This window comes from Myxine glutinosa, chromosome 2 (genome assembly GCF_964187855.1).
Source record: "Myxine glutinosa chromosome 2, kmMyxGlut1.1, whole genome shotgun sequence".
In the NCBI taxonomy this organism is placed as follows: domain Eukaryota; kingdom Metazoa; phylum Chordata; class Myxini; order Myxiniformes; family Myxinidae; genus Myxine; species Myxine glutinosa.
In genome coordinates, this window is record NC_136262.1 from 74578669 (window position 1) to 74601501 (window position 22833).

At 43.1% G+C, this 22833-nt stretch overlaps 1 protein-coding gene across 1 annotated transcript in view; it reads left to right on the forward strand.

Moving 5' to 3' along the window:
- Positions 1 to 22833, forward strand: part of MEGF10 (multiple EGF like domains 10) — a 314701-nt gene that overhangs the window by 124248 nt on the left and 167620 nt on the right. The window contains exon 6 of the mRNA XM_068109104.2: positions 17051 to 17171. Within this exon, the coding sequence (XP_067965205.2) occupies positions 17051 to 17171 (121 nt within the window). The remainder of the gene's footprint in view (positions 1 to 17050; positions 17172 to 22833) is intronic.

The window sequence follows — 22833 nt, forward strand, 5'->3', positions numbered from 1 at the left end:
ATTGGCCTTTATGTTGCTTGTGTGACTAACTATGGGAGGGCAACCCTTTAACCTTTAATGACTTCAATGTGCCAATCTCAAAACCATAGCACTGCCCCCCCTCCCTTGCCAGACTCGTCCCCGAGTCGAACCCATGCAAGTGAGAACGACCGGTTTTGAGAAAGGTTTGGGACTACTCTTTAACTTATGTGTGACACTTAGATATGGTTCCCCTCTAACATTTAATCTAACTCCCTGTATGTGACAGTTTTACAACACTAGATACAGTCACGTGAAAAAGTAAGTACACCCCATGTAAAGTTTTGACTTTTTCAACATATTTCAACATACAGCTATTTGATCTTCATTTCAACAATATTGATAGATAAAGGTGATATAATATAACAAATATCATGAAACATTTACATTTTGTAGTCCATTGTATAATTTAAATAAACATAAATGCAAATTTCGCATGTGGAAAAAGTAAGTACACCCCTACATTTATCACTACTTCAAATACCTAAAATTAGAATCATGTGCACCAGCTCAGGTGCAAATGATTAGAACATCGTTGGAGTGGATCTTGGAGGAACCTGTCTTGTTTAAACCTCAGACATTTAGTTTGGTTTGCTCTTTGTTGTTGAAGTGTGCGGCGTCACCATGCCTAGATCAAAATAGCTCTCTGAGGCTTTCAGAAAGAAGGTTATAGATGCCTACCAGTCTGGGAAGGGATTTTAAAAGATCTCCAAACAATTTGAAATCAATCATTCGACTGTCCAGAAGATCATCTGCAAGTGGAGAAGATTCCAAACAATTGCCAACTTGTTCAGGCCAGGCCGCCCCAGCAAGTTCAGCCCGAGAGCAGACCGCAACATGCTGAAAGAAGTCTCTAAGAACCCCAGAATGTCATCATGGGACCTTCAGGTAGCTCTTGCCACTGTTGATGTCAAAGTGCACGAGTCTACCATTAGAAAGAGGCTGCACAAATTTGATCTACATGGGAGGTGTGCCAGGAGGAAACCTTTGTTGTCCAGAAAGAGCATCAGGGCAAGACTAAACTTTGCCAATGAACACCTCGGCAAAGACCAGCACTTCTGGAACAATGTGCTCTTGACAGATGAGTCAAAGGTAGAGCTATTTAGCCACAGTACCAGAAGACATGTTTGGCGAAAACCAAAGACAGCATTTGACCACAAGAACCTGATACCAACTGTAAAGCATGGTGGTGGAAATATATGGTTTGGGGCAGCTTTTCTGCATCAGGGCCTGGGCAGCTCACCATCATAGAATCCACGATGAATTCTTCATTGTACCAGAGGGTGCTTGAGGATAATGTGAGGCCATCTGTCAGAAAGTTGAAGCTCAACCGAAGGTGGACCTTGCAACATGACAATGACCCAAAACATACCAGTAAATCCACCAAGGAATGGCTGAAAAGAAAGAAATGGAAGGTTCTGGAATGGCCAAGTCAAAGCCTGGATCTAAATCCCATCGAGATGTTGTGGGGGGATTTGAAACGAGCTGTGCATGCAAGAAACCCCTCAAACATTGCACAGCTGAAAGAATTCTGCATGGAGGAGTGGGCAAAAATGTATCCCAGTCGATGTCAGAGACTGGTAGACAGTTATAAGAAACGCCTATGTGAGGTTGTTTCTGCCAAAGGGGGCAATACCACCTATTAGAGCCAAGGGTGTACTTACTTTTTCCACATGTGAAATTTGCATTTATGTTTATTTAAATTATACAATGGACTACAAAATGTAAATGTTTCATGATATTTGTTATATTATATCACCTTTATCTATCAATATTGTTGAAATGAAGATCAAATAGCTGTATGTTGAAATATGTTGAAATATGTTGAAAAAGTCAAAACTTTACATGGGGTGTACTTACTTTTTCACGTGACTGTATGTCCCACCTACTGCGTTGTGTAACTAACTCTAACCGACTCACACCCACAACTAACCGAATTGCGGAATTGTTTTGAAACTAAACATAAAGCCGGTGGGTAGCATCTTATTTACAATTACAGAACCTAATTATTTACATTTCTATAACCCAGTACCTGTTCTTTTTGGAAAGAAGTTTGGAGGGGAGAAAACACACAGCAAGGCACTAATACACAAATACACATTTCATGAAAATGTCACATTTCAAATGTCATATTTGCTGCTTGGCTGCATCTTCTTGCTTCCTGCTTCATCTTCGGTGTGCAATCATAAAAAAAACTTAAAGGTCTTCTTTCCTGGCACACCAGAATACAATGTACAAACCGTGTCCATTTTTATTGCCAGCAGGGCCAATCTCATGTGGTCCGACTGCGTGACATCGACGCCACTTAAAACCAGTGGTCCGCAGGTGCAAGGTAAGTTTGCAGCAAATGACTGCTCAGCAAAAAGGCAAGGCCACAGAACGTGTGGTCCATAATGTGTATTGTGGTGCAGCAAAATGCAGCAGGGGTGCCGCACAGGTGTAGCAATGTGCCGCAGCACAGTTCAGTGTTCCTGCACACTTCCCCTCCATCATGGGTCCATGGGTGGGGAGGAGAGACAAAGCACAGTTAGCAAAGGAAAGGACGCAAAGGTGCACATCAATACGAGGCAATGCAATATGAGTGGCGTGGGAGAGCGAGCAGAGCAAGCTCGTCCCTAACTGTTCGTACCCCCCCATGTCAGCCTACACTACCCTTGCCCTTCCCTGTATTTACAATTTACAAATCCGTCACTACGTCTTGTCTCCCATATCCCCCTCTAAACCAAATTCGTCGTCCAATCCCTCCCAAGAAGGAAGTGATGGAATTACACACAATGTCAAATCACGTAGAGAGGCGTTCCACCCACTCAAATCGTTCACAAAACCTGGTGTGGAGTTCCATCTCCCTTGGTGAGTGGATGTGGATGGTGCAAAGAGATTCCTCATCCTAACTATACTCTAATAACATTAACTCAGTTGCACTACCCGGGGTCTTTCCCTGCCAATTCAATTGGCCATCGTTACACTATGTGGTTCTAAAAACCAATTACCATTGACCCACCCTGTTGTGCCCTACGAATTTGGGTCTCACTCCCCAATTTTTCTTACTGTGCCTTTGCACAATTTTGGGGCTGGGTCATGTGGCTCCGCTAGCAGGTCCAACTACCTGCGCACCTCCGCCACCAAAGTTGCCACCCGAGCTTACCTTGCTCCTTGCGACTACCCTAAATTGGGGAAGGCCCCTCCTGGCTCTCTCACCCCTCTGATGCCCTCTCTGGCATTGGGCTACTCGGGTCCTTCTGGATCCTCGGGCCCCACTGAACACTACTCTGACTCTAACTGGCTCCCAGAGCCTACCTGCGGCCTCACCTGGCCGACAGACTACCAGTGGCGGAGTGCTCCAATAACCATACACACCAACAAAGCCCACACACCCAGCCATTCCACAGATTCATGCACCCATCCAAGCACTTCTTTGCCACTACCTGCACCACAGGTGTCAATATCCAACAATTTACCTAAACCCTCTACCTAACTTTAAACTACCCTCCCCGGGTATTGGTGAAGGGGTCCATCTTCCCCCATTCACTCCTTCGCACCATGCATTCCACACCATTTACTTCACACCAAGCATTCCACACCACTCACTCCACACCATTTATTCCACACACCAAGCTCTCTTGCACACCTCTTGTGCTCACATTCCTTTTTCCCACTTGCACACCATGCAAGTCAATTCACTCAACACAATTCCACTTGTCCTCAATACACCACTCATATACGACCTCTGGTCATCCCCGACCAATTCCTCATTTGCGCCTCAATCCCAAGCTCTACACACACAGTGATTCCCATTCAATTCCTCATTTGCTCAAGCTCATCCACACACAGAATTTCTCCACACTACTACACACACACAGCATCATCTAACTAGCTGCTTTTCCCCCTAATACTCGTGCTTCCCCGCCTTCCCTTCCACGAAGCACTCCCTCGTCATTATCATCCTTCTAATCTCTCTACGTCCCCTCTACCTGTACCAATGTCTCTACTTAATCTTGTCATCTACTGTCATTTCTAAATCCCCAACAATTAACCTAGCCCGCCCTCGGCTAGTTTGCACTGCCACCCCATAATCTACTGCTCATGTGCCCCAATGAGGGATGGTAAAACGACCATCCATCCACACCGGGCACCATTCCCCAACACTATCGCCATTCATCCACTGCACTATGAGCCTCTCCGTGCGGCAATACATTTTTGTCACAGCTCGGCTTCGAAAAGCCGAGCAATGCATGCGGGTGGTTGGTCCACTGTACGTTGGGTCCGTCCGGCATTTTCGATTCAGGGGAGAAGGTTTTGTTGGGCCAAGGTTCCACGCACCATCCCTGCGTGGAGCCTTTCGGTCCCCGGCACGATGGCCTAGCCTCCCACGGTCGGAGCACCGCGCGTGCCAGGGGGTGAAGCTCCGGCCTCTCCTACCCCCCCTCGAACCGTGCCGATCGTCTTTCCCGCCAAGGCGCGGCACTGACCATACAGGGCGGGGCCCAGCACGAATCATGCACGCCGCCGCGGCAACGATGCACACAAAGCACGCCACGCACCGAGGGCTTTGCGTCGGCTATCCGTCGCACTACGCGCTAACCCCCCGGTCTGGGTCTATGCTTGAGCCGCATTTTAACACCCACACGCGACCCGCTCCTTACTCGCACACCGAGGCACTCCAGCGCCACCCATACACTCCCTGCATTCGGTTACCGCACGCTCTCGTGCATTCTCTTTCCTTCCACACTGAGGTGCACACCACTCAGGCGCACTCATGCCATTCGCACACTCCATCATCACACACCCTCACACACATCTTGGCGCTCTCATACCACTCGCACACTCCGTTACACACTTGGCCATCACACACCCTCGTGCACACTCTCTCTTGTTACACCCTCAGTAACAACCACTGGTGTGCACTCTCCGGGTACACACCCAATCACATGCTCTGGTGTGCATTCTCCCTCACTCTCGGCCATCGCACACTCTGTTTCACACTCCTCCCACATACATTCCGTCATACACTCGTGCTTCTGTGCCGTTCGCACACGCGTGCCATTCACCTTCACACCGCACCACGGACCTTCCACGAGCGCCCGGGTTACGTCGCGATCCCAAGCACGCCAAAATCTTTTCGCGCCAAACATTTTCGTGCCATACACGCTCCTACCCACCTTAAGGACCTTCTTCCGCAGCAACACCTGCAAACCTTTGTTGGGGTTAGGCAGCACGACATCACGATGCAGATGCAGACTTTGAGTACATTCCATCTCAATCTACGATTTAATTTATGATTCTATCTCTGCCGTCTCTTCGGCCACAATTTCAACTATAAATATTACATTGTCCTTGACGACCGCCGGCGCCAATAAAATGTCATTTTCCAACTCGGCGACCGTCGGCTTTTCTACACCCCGAGTCGCGATTTCTAGACCCTCGGTCAACTTAACTGCGCTCTGCTCTACCTCGCTTTCTACACGCTCCTCACATCGCGTTACCTCGTCACGTACCAAGGCGACCTCTTCGCTCAGCTTGCGCCCAATGTCCTTCCCAAAATTTTTTATTTCTCGGGTGTATTTGTCACTCTGAGCATCCATCTTCCCGTTTATTTCTTTCATGAATTGCGTCATGAGTGCGTACAGGTCTGAAACCGTTGGCACCGTGGGCTCGGCCCTCACCGCCATGTGCGAGGCGCTGCCATCTTCTACCCAAGCTACCGGCCCCTCATCAATGTCCTCCTCCATTTCTCCCAATTCTTTCCGGGGGTCCTGGGTTATTGATTCTACCTCCACTACCTCCTCATTTACCCCCACCGGCATTCGACCGCCTTGACTACCCATGGCACGAATTAAATTTGGATTTTAATAATTAAATTTCGGCCGCTCTTAATTTTCGAGTGCATTAAGTGCACTTCGGGTCCTAATCCAAATTCCTGACACCAATTGTTGTGGCCAATATTACAATTGGTGTCCAAAATTTTGTCGAAAAATTTTTGTCCCAGGTTCCAAATCCCCTCTCCTGACGACCAAATGTTGCGGATCTGTCGCCGGCCTTCTCCCCTTACCAAGGGGGGATTAGTCCCCTTGTCTTTGACTGACCAGGCGTGACCCGAGACCTATGCTGTCCCTTCCGGACAGTGCGAAATAGGGTATCAGGACCAAATTCGCGATTACCTAAATACTCGTGCTGCCCTGAAGCGAGGAGACAAGCCTCGCACGAACCACGTGTGTTGATATGGCGAGCGGTTGCATACATGCGATCCGCGCCATTTAGATGGTGGAACCCGATTCAAGCGGTTCATATTCTTACCACGCTTAGTCAATGGCGAAATCACAAAGATGATCGAATTGGGAAGAAAGGAAGAACAGGTTTATTTACACTATACACAATGATTCAAGAGCAGAGACACAGAGCAAATCCTGAAAAACAGTCTTACTTAATACCCAAGGACACCTGCCCGTCTCTCACACACACTCACACGGGGATTGCAGATGGCAGGACGGTGTTCACCAGCTCGCCCAGGGATGGCTCTCGTGCAGTTGTCTCCGGTCCCCTGCATGTCCTTTGGAGATGGAAGTAGGTGAAGGCAGGAGCTCTCCGCATGTCGTCTAAACGGAGCGAGTTATCACGGGGCTAATTGGTAGGGAGCGGACTTTGACGCGGCTGGCGGTTATCCACTTGCGGCTATGGCCACGCTTACTCGCGTGGGTGAAAAGCGCAATATGCGTTACCGGCGCGTCTGGCTGCGCCAGCGTACTTGGCACAGTTCAACGCCCCTTCTTCTCTCTCTCTGCGCAAGTCCTTAAACAACGCACGTATCCTCCGCAAGTTCTCCAAACAACACGCTTATCTTGCGATTCCGAATCCTTTCGCCACCGCCGTCCAAGTCCTCGTCCTGCTGGTAAGTCCTTCTCCCGACAAGTCCTGCTTGTAAGTCCTCTTACCACACTGTAAGTCCTATCAATCACTGGTGCAAGTCAGGTCCTCTAGAGGGCTTTTGCGCAGCGCGTTATATAGGCACGCCCCGCAAACCTTCTCGAACTCACCAGACGCGCTTTACCACGCCCTCTCACGCCATGCTGCTAGAGCCCTGATTGGCTGGTTGCTCTTACCGTCATCGCCTCTGCCGCTCCCGATCTCAACGCCGCTCACCCCGACCCCGCGCTCCTCCTTCTCAGGCCTACCTCGTGTTAATCGACTAGTGGTCAGCCGAATGGGGCGCGAGATCAATTACGCCCATAGAGGTAGAATTGCACCCATCCCATATTACGCCCATCGAGGTAGAATTTGGAGGTGGGACGCAAAATGAATGGAGGACCTATTCTCATGTCTTTACACAACGCAGGCATGAAGAGGGGAAATGGCCTATTCTTACACATACTAAGACATAACTATACTACAAATGGGCCTTTATGTTGCTTGTGTGACTAACTATGGGGGGCAACCCTTTAACCTTTAATGACTTCAATGTGCCAATCTCAAAACCGTAGCAATATATATATATATATATATATATATATATATATATATATATATATATATATATATATATACATATGTATATATATATATATATACATACATACATATATATATATACATACATACATATATATATACATACATACATATATATATACATACATATATATATATATACATACATATATATATATATATATATATATATATATATATATTTATATATATATATATATAGCTGCACTCGCCTCACCAAGCGTCGTTACTGAGGAACGGGCTTATTTTAGCTGAGGATAATGACTGTAGCTGAGTTGCTGTGTTGCTGTGTTGTCATGATTTACACCATATCATAATACAAACAATTACTTTGCACAAATGTATTTGTTGTGTTTGTGATATTACATTTTTATAGGCAATTTAGGTTGAAGATTGAGGTTGAATGTTTTTTTTTCAAGAAAGAACCCCTCAGCATATACATAGGGGAGGGGTAAGTGCAGACTGGAAGTTTGGGACGATTACACCTCACCACCACGTAATTCAAAACACCTCACCACCATGTAAATCAAGCCACCTCACCACCAAGTAATTTAAAACACCTCACAGCCATAAAACATGTAATAAAAACACCTCGCCACCACAAAATGAAAAACACCTCACCACCAAGAATTTGAAAACACCTCACAGCCATCAAACACGTAATAAAAACACCTCAGCCATAAAACACGTAATAAAAACACCTCACCACCACTAAATTAAAAACACCTCACAGCCATAAAGCACGTAATAAAAACACCTCACAGCCATAAAACACGTAATAAAAACACTTCACCACCACCAAAATAAAAACACCTCACAGCCATAAAACACGTAATAAAAACACCTCACCACCACGAAATTAAAAACACCTCACAGCCATAAAACAAGTAATAAAAACACCTCACCACCACGAAATTAAAAACACCTCACAGCCATAAAAAACGTAATAAAAACACCTCACCACCAGGAAATTAAAAACACCTCACAGCCATAAAACACGTAATAAAAACACCTCACAGCCATAAAACACGTAATAAAAACACTTCACCACCACAAAATTAAAAACACCTCACAGCCATAAAACACGTAATAAAAACACCTCACAGCCACAAAATTAAAAACACCACCACCACGTCATTTAAAACACCTCACCACCAAGTAATTCAAAACACCTCACCACCACATAATTCAAAACACCTCATCACCAACTAATTCAAAACACCTCACCACCACATAATTATAAATACCTCACCACGACGTAATTCAAAACACCTCACCACCATGTGATTTAAAAACTCCTCACCACCATGTGATTTAAAAACACCTCACCACCACGTGATTCAAAACCACCACAACGTTATTAAAAACACTTCACAACCACGGAAACAAAAGTTTGAGGGAGTCGTTAAGTGACAACACAGACACTGCCCAGATGTGTAGCTGTAGATATATAGATAAATGACTGTACCCGAGTTGCCGTTTTGTCATGGTTTAAACCAATCATAATTCAAACAATTATTTTGCACAAATGCATTTGTAATATACGTGATATCACATTTTATAAATAATTGAAGTTGAAAAAAAAAATTCCCCAAAAAATTCCCCAAAAAAAATTGGAAAAAAGAAAAAATTGGAAAATTAAAAAAAAAGATACCCTTAGGACATACCGACGGGAGAGATATGTGCATTCCAGAAGTTTGGTACGATTTCACAAAAGTTTGAGAAAGTAGTTCAGTGACAAGACAACACAAGAAATCACAACACAACACAGGTCAACACAGGACAGGACAGACGCTGCACAGATATATATATATATATATATAGATAGATAGATAGATATATATATAGATATATATATAGATAGATATATATATATATATATATATATATATATATATATATATATATATATATATATATATATATATATATATATATATATATATAATATATATATACACAATATATATGATCCACAACGCAGTAACCCGGGTTGCCCCGTGATTTTTAATCATTTTACATAATTAATTAATCTATTTTAGGGGGAGTGTAACCCGGGTTCGTGTGATAGCAAAATCCTTTGCGACAAAGGTCAAAGGAAAATCCTTTGTGTCAAAATATTTTTGCAATCCGTGGTGATCTAGAGGTACAATGGCACGTCAGCTTTTACGACTGGAGGGGGTTACCAGCAGTGTCGTGTAAGCTGTGTATGCCAAGGTGGGTAGCCGACGAGCCACGGTTTCCTTTCAATCAGTATGTTAATATGTAGACATACTGTAGACAATGCCTTCAGTCGTAAAAGCTGATGTGCCGTTGCACCACTAGATCAACACGGATTGCAAAAATATTTTGCATGTGTTGTAACAACGTGAAATGGAATACTTTTAGCACCCAGACAGAAAATGTGCTGGAAATGTGTATTTTGATGCACCCTTAGATATATATATATATATATATATATATATATATATATATATATATATATATATACACAGGCCGGGTTATGAAACGAGTTTGGTTTTTAAGTCTGTCTGTAAGTCGAATTTGTATGTAAGTCGGAACATTTACGTACGGTTCACATCTTGCGTCAATTAGTCAAATGTTTGTCTTAGTATATAGTATATATTTTCCCTAAAACATCTATAGGTATAAAAAACATGAAAGAACCATTTCTTTAACTGTTTAGATAGAAAAGAAAAGATAATGATTAAAGGTTGACACTTACTCTCGTTCCAATTGATGTCTTGCAAACCTTGAAACGATCATACCTTGATATATCTCTACGAGATGATGGGCCTGGTGTTGGAGAGGATGGACCTGGTGCTGGTCAATTTTCTGAAAGTAAACATCAAGGGTGGCTTGAACAGAGCTTTTCTCATATTTCTCTTATCTACCACTCCCATTCTTATATACTTTGTGTGTCTGGTTGCTTTTTTTCTGTGTGATAAATGTTAGCTCTTTCACGAGCCTCGATTCTGTGTACAGCCACAAAAAAAAAAAAAAAAATTTTTAAACAACTTTTTTTATAATAGGCTTTATGCAGTTCGGTACGTAAGTACAGGCATTCGTAACCCGGGGACTGCCTGTGTATATATATATATATATATATATATATATATATATATATATATACACAGACTTGGCATTTAATATGGATTTTTTTTTTTTTCTTAACTCAGTATATCAATCTGGTGAGTTTCTTTTACACTTTGGTGATTTATTTGTTCAAAGAACCATGTCACTGATTGTCTGTCACAGCAAGAAGTCAACAACAGGATTATATCACAGGTGGCGTGGCAAAATGTACGGTGCATTTGACGATTAGCTTCACAGTCGGGTATACAAGGGTTGTTGCGTTCTTTATTCGTGGAAAACAACTGCTGCACGTCTCCAAAAGTTATTGCCGCTTACTCTGGAGATGGTCCGTCAACTCGACAATGCTGTTTGTCATGGAGTGGTGGCTTTACGAAATTACGGCATGAAAGAGCGTGCTATTGCTCGGCAGTATGGCATCACTCAAGGTCAGGTGTCAAAGATCCTGAAACGAAATGCTCAGAGGGGTGTCCATACTCCAATACCGAGGCCAGGATGTCCCCGCAGAACCACATGGAGGGATGATCGCCAGCTGCACCGGTTAGTCCGCAATGGCCGTACCAAGTCAGCTAATCGGCTTAGGGCTGAGTGGCAGCAACTGACAAATGTGCCTGTATCCAGAAGGCTAGTCAACCAAAGACTGGTTCAAGCAGGCTATCGTGCCAGGCATCCCCTGAGAAAGCCACGCCTGACCAGACAACACCCCCAGCGCCGATTGCAGTGGGCCAGAGAGCACCGTCAATGGCAGCCAGGACACTGGAATCACATGACCCTCAGTGACGAGTCTAGATTTCTGGTCTATAGTCAAGATGGCCACGTCCGAGTGCGCAGACAAGTGCATGAAGCCCACAACAAAGATTGTATAGTGCCAAGAGTCCAAGCTGGAGGTGGTGGGGTGACCGTTTGGGCTGCTTTTCATGCAGGGGGCAAAACTGACCTGGTTGTTTGAATGGAAACCTGAACCAGTTCAAGTACAGGGCCATTCTGGAAGAAACATTGCTTCCATTTGCTCGTGCAGCCTTTCGAGGAAACGTTGTCTTCCAAGATGACAATGCACGGCCTCATCGTGCTCGCATGATCCAACACTTTCTTGCTGACCGTGGTGTCGAGAATATGGAGTGGCCTGCCATGTCCCCGGATATGAATCCGATAGAAAACTTGTGGGCAGAATTAACGTGTCAAATCGACCACTTGGACCAGCAGCCGACCTCTGTGCATGAATTGCAGCAGGCTATTGTCACTGCATGGCAAGCGATTCCTGTCCAAACCTTGGCAAATCTCTTGAACAGCATGCCTCAATGTGTACGTGCTCTCCTGAATGCTCGTGGGGGTTACACGAAGTACTGAACTGTAATTTTACTGTCCGTAATCCCAGTCGAAATTTAACTTTTGTTTTTGTGAAAAAAAATTTTTTTGGCTAATGTGCAAAATAAAGAGATACTTCTGGAAAACGTACAGAAGTTTAACACAGTACTGTCCATGAATTGATTTCGATATCAGTTTACATCACTTTCAAGGATCAATTTATTTGTTTCGAAATGTCAAATGTGGTTTTTGTTTCTTTTAAAGGTCACATTAACAAAATCTAGAATAATTTCAACATAATTCCAATGAACTTTTGGTTCTAAGACATCTTGAAAAGTAAGTTCACCCCCACAAAAAAAAAAATTCCATATTAAATGCCAAGTCTGTATATACTGTACAGACTTGGCATTTAAAATGGAATATTTTTTTTTCTTGACTTGGGTATACTTTCTTAACTCAGTATATCAATCTGGTGAGTTTCTTTCACACTTTGGTGATTTATTTGTTAAAAGAACCATGTCACTGATTGTCTGTCGCAGCAAGAAGTCAACAACAGGATTATATCACAGGTGGCGTGGCAAAATGTACGGACAGGTGCATTTGATGATTGGCTTCACAGTCGGGTATACAAGGGTTGTTGCGTTCTGTATTAGTGGAAAACAACTGCTGCACGTCTCCAAAAGTTATTGCCGCTTCCTCTGGAGATGGTCCGTCAACTCGACAATGCTGTTTGTCATGGAGTGGTGGCTTTACGAAATTACGGCATGAAACAGCGTGCTATTGCTCGGCAGTATGGCATCACTCAAGGTCAGGTGTCAAAGATCCTGAAACGAAATGCTCAGAGGGGTGTCCCTACTCCAATACCGAGGCCAGGACGTCCCTGCAGAACCACAAGGAGGGATGATCGCCAGCTGCACCGGCTAGCCCGCAATGGCCATACCAAGTCAGCTAATCGGCTTAGAGCTGAGTGGCAGCAACTGACAAATGTGCCTGTATCCAGAAGGCTAGTCAACCAACGACTGGTTCAAGCAGGCGATCGTGCCCGCCGTCCCCTGAGAAAGCCACGCCTGACCAGACAACACCACCAGCGCCGATTGCAGTGGGCCAGAGAGCACCGTCAATGGCAGCCAGGACACTGGAATCACGTGATCTTCAGTGACGAGTCTAGATTTCTGGTCTATCGTCAAGATGGTCGCGTCCGAGTGCGCAGACAAGTGCATGAAGCTTCCAACCAAGATTGTATAGTGCCAAGAGTCCAAGCTGGAGGTGGTGGGGTGACCGTTTGGGCTGATTTTCATGCAGGGGGCAAAACTGACCTGGTTGTTCTGAATGGAAACCTGAACCAGTTCAAAGTACAGGGCCATTCTGGAAGAAACATTGCTTCCATTTGCTCGTGCAGCCTTTCGAGGAAACTTTGTCTTCCAATATGACAATGCACTGCCTCATCGTGCGCGCATGATCCAACACTTTCTTGCTGACTGTGGTGTAGAGCATATGGAGTGGCCTGCCATGTCCCCGGATATGAATCCGATAGAGAACTTGTGGGCAGAATTAACGTGTCAAATCGACCACTTGGACCAGCAGCCGACCTCTGTGCGTGAATTGCAGCAGGCTATTGTCACTGCATGGCAAGCGATTCCTGTCCAAACCTTGGCAAATCTCGTGAATAGCATGCCTCAATGTGTACGTGCTCTCCTGAATGCTCAAGGGGTTACACGAAGTACTGAACTGTAATTTTACTGTCTGTAATCCCAGTCGTAATTTAACTTTTTTTTTTTTTTTTAAATTTGGCTAATGTGCAAAATAAAGAGGTACTTCTGGAAAACGCACAGAAGTTTAACACAGTACTGTCCGTGAATTGAGTTCGATATCAGTTCACATCACTTTCAAGGATCAATTTATTTGCTTCGAAATGTCAAATGTGGTTTTTGTTTCTTTTAAAGGTCACCTTAACAAAATCTAGAATAATTTAAACATAATTCCAATGAACTTTTGATTCTAAGTCATCTTGAAAAGTAAGTTCACCCCCACAAAAAAAATAATCCATATTAAATGCCAAGTCTGTATATCAACTTCACCAACGATCTCCCACGATGAAGCTGAGTAAATGTGCCTATCACTACGGGCCTCCATGTTTGCATGATGGAGAATGGCTTTGGAGGCCAGCTTGGAAGTACGGTTGGCCCAAGGAAGATCATGGCTGATAGTGTGGCCAAAAGGTTTTGTTGAGCGAACTTCTTCAAGAAGATTGTTAAGAAAGTAGCTGGATGATGTTTGCCAGATAGTCCTTTTTGAGAAACAGAGTGAGAAAGGCTGATTATTTGCAACAGAGGATTTTGCAAATCTCAAAACAGATTTGAGAAATCATGAAAATGCTTTTGAGAAACAGTAAGCCAATTAATCCGACAACAGGCCATTAAGAGTGTGAATTTATCGGGATTGAAAGACATATTCCAAGTGTTTGACCAGCTCTTGATTTTATCCACATCTGCAGAGGGACTCGTCTGCATGCAGCTTGCCTATCTGAAGGTTGAGGGATGTCACGGCAGAGGGTGCAGTCATCAGCAAAGAGATAAAAAGGTTTTCCGGATAGTAAGAGAGATCGGTGAGGAAGATTAAGAATAGGACTGGGCCTAGAACACTGCCTTAGGACACTCCAGCCTTGACAGGGAGAGGTGATGATAGGATTCTGTGGAGTGCCACACATTGGCTACGAGAGTCGAGGAAGTCAGTAAATCATGTGTCGAGTTTGCTTTGGAAGCCATAAGCAGAGAGTTTGGAGAGCAAGTCAGGGTGCCAGACAGTATTGAAAGAGCGCGATATGTCCAGAGAGACGGCCTTGATCTCTTATCTGACAATGAGGGCCTCCGTCCATTGTTGGGAGAGCAGAATAGGCTATGAGCCAGGCCCCCAAATTGACCGGTCGGTACCATACAGATGGAGTAAGGCTCATTGTGATTTTTAGCAAGATATATGTCCCTAGATATGAAAAAAAAGTGATAGCAGTGTATAACTCTCGGCCATCTCTGTGTTATCACCCGAAATATTATTATACGCCTGCTTCGCTTCGCCAAAAAATGTGATATTTGCTAAAATTGGAATAAATATGTTTTTAAGGACCACAGAGTGCCGAGATCGAGATCGAGATCGTATTTGTTCGAGAGATCATGATAAACCTAGAGTGTGGAGCAGGTTTGCATGCATTGTGAAATATAATGTAGCTGATGTTACAAACCTACTTTAGGATACTAGCTAATACCAAAAATTACACTGAGATACCAAAAGTAGTAGACGAATAAACCTAAAATGTTCAAAAGCTATGTTTCGTTCCAAAATATCAAAATTAGGGGGTATGGTTGAACATATTTTGAACTTTGCCAAAATATGTGCCCCAAACAACCACCATATTACAAAGTAATGATATATTCCAATGCAGTGGTTCCTTGCGAAGATTTTGAGGGGTCAAATGTTACTCTGGGAGTTTTCATTTTTGAAATATTGACAAAAATGTACAATGTGAATTCTGAACTCGAAGCGATTTCGACCACTTTTTCACTAAATTTAACATATTTTTTGTCATTATATCAATATTTTGATAAATAACCCCCACAAATGTTCTATATTTCTATTACTATATTAGTTGGCATCCAGTATGCAAATTATTGGCACTCTGTGGTCCTTAAAAACATATTTAATCCAATTTTTAGCAAATATCACATTTTTTGGCGAAGCGAAGCGGGCGTATAATAATATTTCGGGTGATAACACAGAGATGACCGAGAGTTATACACTGCTATCACTTTTTTTCATATCTAAGGACATATATCTTGCTAAAAATCACAATGAGCCTTACTCCATCTGTATGGTACCGACCAACCCCCTTGGCTCATAGCCTAGAAGCAGCACGTCGAAGGTGTGAATCCAATTTTTTTCAATGATGCCAATTCAGGCATCATCATCAGTTATGCATTGATTCATTGACACATTTTATGTGGTGCTTGCGACCTTTTAACCTTATTTTCCCAAAAGCGGAGCATTGTATGCAAAAACAAAAAGAGGCTGCAAGGGGTACATTTCTCGCATTGTAATTAGCTAAGGCCTCACCTTGACACATCAGTAAAATTGGCTCGAAGAGAGGGTTAGGTAGGCCGACAGCAGGAACAGCGACTGTTGCTGTGAATAAAAATTTGGCCACATATTGTGGAATTATCCAGAAGGCCCGATAGTTTTGTGATTGCCATAGAAAAACAAAATGCACCTCAGCAAGCATTTTAGTTGAAGTAAGGTGAGCCCCTGAACAATATTTAGAATTAACTACGAGTCTAAACATCCACAAAATATTGAGTTTTTGTTTTATTTTAAAATATTTGTTTCCTGGAATATCTGATATGAAGAAGAACCTTTGATGTAATAAGGTAGCCATTCTATATTGTCAATAATTCAGTTAAATGGACAACAGTGGGGAAATCTATGCTGAATATAATGGAATGGGTGAATAGATCTCACATTTTTTTGAATAAATTGCAGGGAACTTGCATGAAACCATTTATTACATGTGGCTAAGCGACCAGATCATTGATAACTACTTAAAACTCCACCTTTTATGATGTTTGGCCTCGTCAAAGTGGACTTCTCAAAGCGATCGTTATATGCCAGATGATGTCACGTATTCCGGTGGGCATCGCTTCAAGCCCAACCGTCATGTTATTATTGCCGTTGTTGTGTTCATTTATTCTGTTCATCACAGTTGTGTTGTTGTTGTTGTTGTTGTTGTTGTTCTTTGTCCCTCACATCGTATCAAATCCCACGTGATCTTATCACACGTCCTTGCCGGTTACCCGCTAGTTCTCAATCAAAAGAGAAACAAAAATGTAGTTTCATCTTAAAACTTGCTGGATCCTAAAAACATTATTGCACAAGTCAGTTTCACACTACGATGAGCTCTTCTTGATGTTTAACTTAAATTCAGTGTTGTCAGTGATGACTTTGCCACCTGCAGCCGTTTATATTTAAGTTGGACCCAAATTGTTCTCAGATACCTTTAGGACCCTTTTCTTTGCATTGAAGATAAAATGCTTAAATTACGTGACAATTAATGAATGGCTCTCACTGCGTTTCCTGTCCCTCACAGCTGCGAGGAGGTGTGCCCACCTGGCAGCCATGGGGCGCAGTGTGAGCTCCGATGCCCATGCCAACATGGCGGTGTGTGCCACCATATCACGGGCGAGTGCGCTTGCCCCGCAGGATGGAAGGTACGTCAACCCATTTAGCACTTGTCGTGTGTTTCTGTCGCCAAGGCAATTTTGCAATGATTCTGTACAACATATTCATTGTTACAAATGGCCGTGTGAATTCTTACACACATCTTATCAACAATCTCACGATCCGATGAATTTTTGTTGCAAGGAATTTACTATTAAGCTCCAACAACAAAAAAAAGCGCATGCCATAAAAGTTTCCTTTTACGTTCCCTCATCCAAATGACACTAGAAAGTAGTTCGTAAGATGTTCCTTTTGTGTTGATTGATCATGTGACCGTTGATTAAGCAAAAATAAATGTTCTTCACATTCAAGAAAAGCCAGTTTTTTTACGTCATTCTTTTGAGATCACACATCCTAATTGTCATTCTCCATTGCTCCCCTAATTGTGATGTTTCTCTGTTTTTGCATGTTCTGCTATTTGATGGAATCACACATCATAAAGGGTCCTTGGGGGTGTTACTAAGAATTAATTTTGATGCTTCTTTGAATTGGCTCCGACACCTCTTTTTGGCTGAAAAATAATTTGAAATCCGATGATATTACTCTCATAGATGTTTGACCTTTTGTGTTACAATGATAAGTAAATCCTGTTGTCAAGGTGTATTGAGTCCAAATATCATGCGTGAGAATAAATCTTAAGCATAACACCAAAGAATCATAGATGGCTAAACAATAACAAGTGAGACTAGATAGCTGCGATCACAAAAGAATCACCAAGGGTAAGCCACAGCTTACCGTGGGAGGCTCGCCCATGAATTACCCTTGGCCAATAATCCATCAATGGCCATATTTTTTTGGGACCACCATATGACCTTCACCTTTAACATCTAGGCAAATAGTGTAAATAAAGAAAATGTGTCCTCATCTATAAATCTATCCATAAAACTCAACATCATGAAAATTGGAGGAATATTATTCAAGTTATGGTCAAAAAGATGTTTTTTTGTTAATTAGGTCACAAGACTCACAATCCGAAAAAAGTAGGTCAAGGACACTAATTAAATATCAGGTGTACAACTTCAGTGCAGGTTCCCTATTATGATGCAAGAACATCTTGGACAGCCTAGCGGTCTTTGAGATTCCACATTGGAAACATTTGGGTTGATCCAAGTTAAGCTTAAATGCGCCTTGGTCTGGGCTTCTTAGGGAGGGCAACTTAGTTTTATTCAGAAAAACCTGTCAAATTTTGGTGAAAAATGTCAAAATGTCCACAATTGCATCAAGACCTTAAAATTGGGTTAAAGTCAAAAACAACTATGCCAACCCCGCATACTTTGGGTTAACATTATTGAGGCAAAATTTTATTCCCAAGTCCTCAGATATTGGCAGAAAACAATAGAGAAAACCTAAAAGGTGGTTTAGTACTCCCATGAGTGGAAGACCTTGACCTTTCACCCACAGGGGTATGATGTAAATTAAGTGTAAATGGGCCTTGGCCTAAGATATATAGAGAGGGCAAATTGATTCCGATCGGACAAATCATAGTCGAGTTATGATGAAAATGTTAAAATGCCTTAACCTTCAAATTAGGTTATGACCTTAAAATTTAGGTCAAGGTCAAAATATTAGGTCAACCCCGCCTACTTTCTTTTCACATTATTAATGCAAAATTTCATTCTGAAAGTCCTAAGTGGCCCTGAGATACAGCTCGGAAATCGATCCAGTTTGGATATTTGGAGTGTTGAGAGTACAGGAAGGAATTTTTTCCCCCAAAATGTCGGTTTAGTACTCTTAAGGGGTCTAATGGCGCTTTTCCACCGCGGTACCGTACTGTAACCAAAATCGATTTCTTCGTTTTTCCATTGCCAGGCGAACCGTACCGTACCTAAGTACCCGTGCTAAATTTGGTTCCTGCTATGGATATGTACCAAGCGAGCCGAACCCGGACCTATGGGTGGAGCTGGCAATACTGCAGACCGTTGATTGGTCAATCACAATCGTCACATAACCGTCACGCTATGTTCAGATCCACTATTTTGTAATACCACAATTCCAGAGAGAAGATAGCGAAAGCATAAGTGATAAGAATCAGAAAAAATACATGAAAAATCTGGAGAGTTCAGTTTGGCCTGCTGCGGAGGTGCAAGCCCTCATCAGTGTTTCTGGCGTCTTTCAGCTTCTTCTCAAACACGTCCTCTCTCTTTTTGCATTTCGCTAAAAAAAAACTCATGTTCAGATAAAACCAAAACCCGACGAAGAAGTAAAACACAGCTTCAAGTTCCTCCATAGTTGCGGAGCTGTTTGCAGTTTAGTGTCGCATGAGAAATGACGTCATCACAGCGGTCCGTTTTTTTTTTCGTCACTTCAGATAACTCCGCCTATTTTCACGGTTCTGTTGCGCGATGGAAAAACGACACAGGGATTACCGTACCGTACCGTTCTGTGCAATGGAAAAGTACCATAAGTAACTCTGTGGTACCATTGAAAATTGGGGGTGCTCAATGTATTAACAAACCCTATTGTATGAACATTGTATTAACAAGGGTGCAGGAAGCCTTCCCTTCTGCTATATAAGGGGAGGCTTAATAATTCCTCGCTGGACTAAATCTGAGGATCAGCTGAAAGAGACAGGACTTTTTACATCTGAAAGGAGGCAATTATGAGGGGATCTGGTCGAGATGTTTAAGACGATTAAGGATGTAGACAAAATATGTGCAGAATAATCTTTCAGCTGAATCAACACTGCCAAGACTAGGCACCATAGTTTCAGATTAAACAGGAGTGTTGGGCTGGTAGTAAAGGAGGGGTCTTTTACTCAGACAGTAGTAATGGCATCTAATAGTCTCCTTGGAAAGGTAGTGGCAGCAGAAACAGCAGATAGGTCTAAATTTACAGAATTACAAACGAATCACCTTTGCTGTGAAACACCGTGATGACAGTTTACAGCTGGGTCGGGATTCAAACCCAGGCTGGACAGCCTAGAGGTGAGTGTGCGTACGTACCTCTTTTCCATCCTATGAGCCCTGTATATGCAGTCAGGTTAGAGGATACATGGATATTGGCAGGTTTGCATGAGCTAGATGTGCCTAATGGGCCTCCTCCTGCGTTAAGGTTACTTGGATGAATTCCTTGTAACAACAACAACATCATTGCAATCAACAACAACAACAACTACAACAGCGCAATACAAATCATAGGTGCTACACACCTGGCAATCCATTTAATTGTTCATTGATTTGGACTGATTAACTTGCACAGTACACTCTGGTGTGATGACGGAGAATGCCCAGTCTGTAGCTGGCATTTATGATGATTGAGTGTTATGCAGAGTACATTACAATCCATAACTAAGGGTAGCAGTTCCGGATATTTGTGGTCACACATTTCACATCATTAATATTGCAGAATTCTCATTTGATAATAATAGTTTATACATAAGGTCAAAAAGATAGTAATGCTGTGTTGCAAAGCCATGAGCAGAAGTCAAGACGGATCATGGAAAGCTGTTGGCCTAGTTAATATAAATAGCCCTGATTGGGCCAGCGGTCATCTCTTGAGGGTGTAGTTCAGACCTCTGCTGATTTTGGGAGACTCCCCTGGGAGCCCACCTGATCCCCTGGGAGACCCCCCCCCCCCCTCCCCCGATACGAAATCGAATAATCTAAGACCGGCAGATCCTGCGAACCATCGAATAGAAGGGCTGTAACGTGTTTCAGAGCAATCAGTTGATAAATAAGGGATGAGTAGGGGATCTGAAGTTTCAGGGGGCAACCCCCTCACCCCGCCGTCTGTCCGTCCGTCCGTCCAGTAGCCCCTGTTATCCGACATTAAAAAATGAAGCCTGGGCGATTGTGCAAGCCATTGAATAGAAGGGTTGTATCAGGTTTTAGAGCAATCGGTTGGTAAAAAAGGGAGGAGTGGGGATCCAAAGTTTGGGGGTTAATGCCCCCTCCACCCCCTCCCCCCCCCCCCCCCCAGGAGCCCCCACTATCCAAAATCGAGAAATCAAAGCACGAGCAATTGCGTGGGATACTGTGTCGTATTCACGTGTCAAGTTTCAGAACAATCAGCGGGTGATAAGGAAGGAGTAGCAAAAATAGCAAAACGATAACGGATGGACGGACAACTGGACAGACAGATTTCCTGACATCACAACACATTTTATATGTTAATCTGTTTGCGAATCAAGATGAGATGACCTAAAAAGGACACGATTAGGGATCCGAAGTTTCAGTGGGTAACACTCCAACTCCCCCCCCCCCCCCACCCCCTGCCCTTGGGACCCCAATGATCCAAATTTTAAAAATACTAAATAGGAAAATGTCAGACTGAGCGATCCTGCGGACCATCGAGTAGAAGGGCTGTATCGTGTTTCAGAGAAATCAGCTGATAATTAAGGGACGAGTAGGGATCTGAAGTTTGATGGTTAAACTCCCCACTTCCCGATAGGAGCCCCCATGATCGGAAATCGAGAAATTGAAGCCTGAGCTATTATGTGGGATACTGTCTTGTATTCACATGTCGAGTTTTAGAACAATCAGCCAGGTGATGAGGGAGGAGTAGCAAAAATAGCAAAAAGTTAACACAAGACCAGACAGACAGACATCTCGGCATCACAACCCATTTTCTAAGTTCATATCTTTGAGAATCGAGATGAGATGATCTAAAAGGACACACATGTGTGAAAGTCATCACCCTCTGTATTCGGTACCACATTATGAGATAAACATCATAGAGCCACGCGATGAGCACATTCCCTAGTTGACCTTTATTTCTATGTATAATATGTGCGGTGCACAATTTCTTGGACGTGTACCATTTGTTGGAACTCTGTGGGGTACACAAAGTACTTCCCAGCACGGATCATCTGGTGTTCCTTCTCCGAGGCACACTCCAATACAATATTGTTGTCTGCACACAATGTTTTCTGCTCCTTCTTGCTCTCCGGCACCATTGCCAATTATCGTTTTGTTTTTTATTTTGAAGGAAAGCTGTTTTCTCATTTGTTATGAGTTTTATTTTCCCGCTAATTTGCAGTTCAACATCCATTGCATTCCTTATTGATCCAACGCTGCCTTATTTTTTATATTCACTCAGTGAACGCATTATCTCCCGCGTGGAACTCCTACTCAATGACGTTAATTTGTATTAATGTAATTATTATAAGTAATAGAGAAAAACGGAAAATTAACAGACGAATTTATGTGTAAATAGAAAGTATGTGTGGGAATAGCGTACGACATTGCTGTTTGCATAGGCCTGGTTAGTATATGTACAAATGATCCCATCATGGCCCCTACATCACCTCCCTCATCCAGTACAAGGGATCTCGAAGCAAATAACGGTACAGGTATTTCGTTTCAAGCGATCATACGGAATCCCAATGAGAATATGATGGGAATTTTTTGAACTCCTAAGAAAAAAAATTATCACACTACTGATCCGATTGTCAACCCGCGTCCTTGAAATTCACGTCAAAGTACAATAATGTCTCCTGATGTCTTTGCCCAATGCATAATATTTGTACAATCTTCATTTATATTCCCGAAGTTTTTATTTTTGGGGGGGGAAATTTGCACACGTTGAGAAATTCCAATCAAATTAATTGTCTTGGTACGTAGAAGTTTTCTGTATCTAAGTCATCACGGGTCTCTTGCCTATATTACCTTACAAAGTTAGGTGTCCACCAGGAGATTTCAATTGGCTCCGACA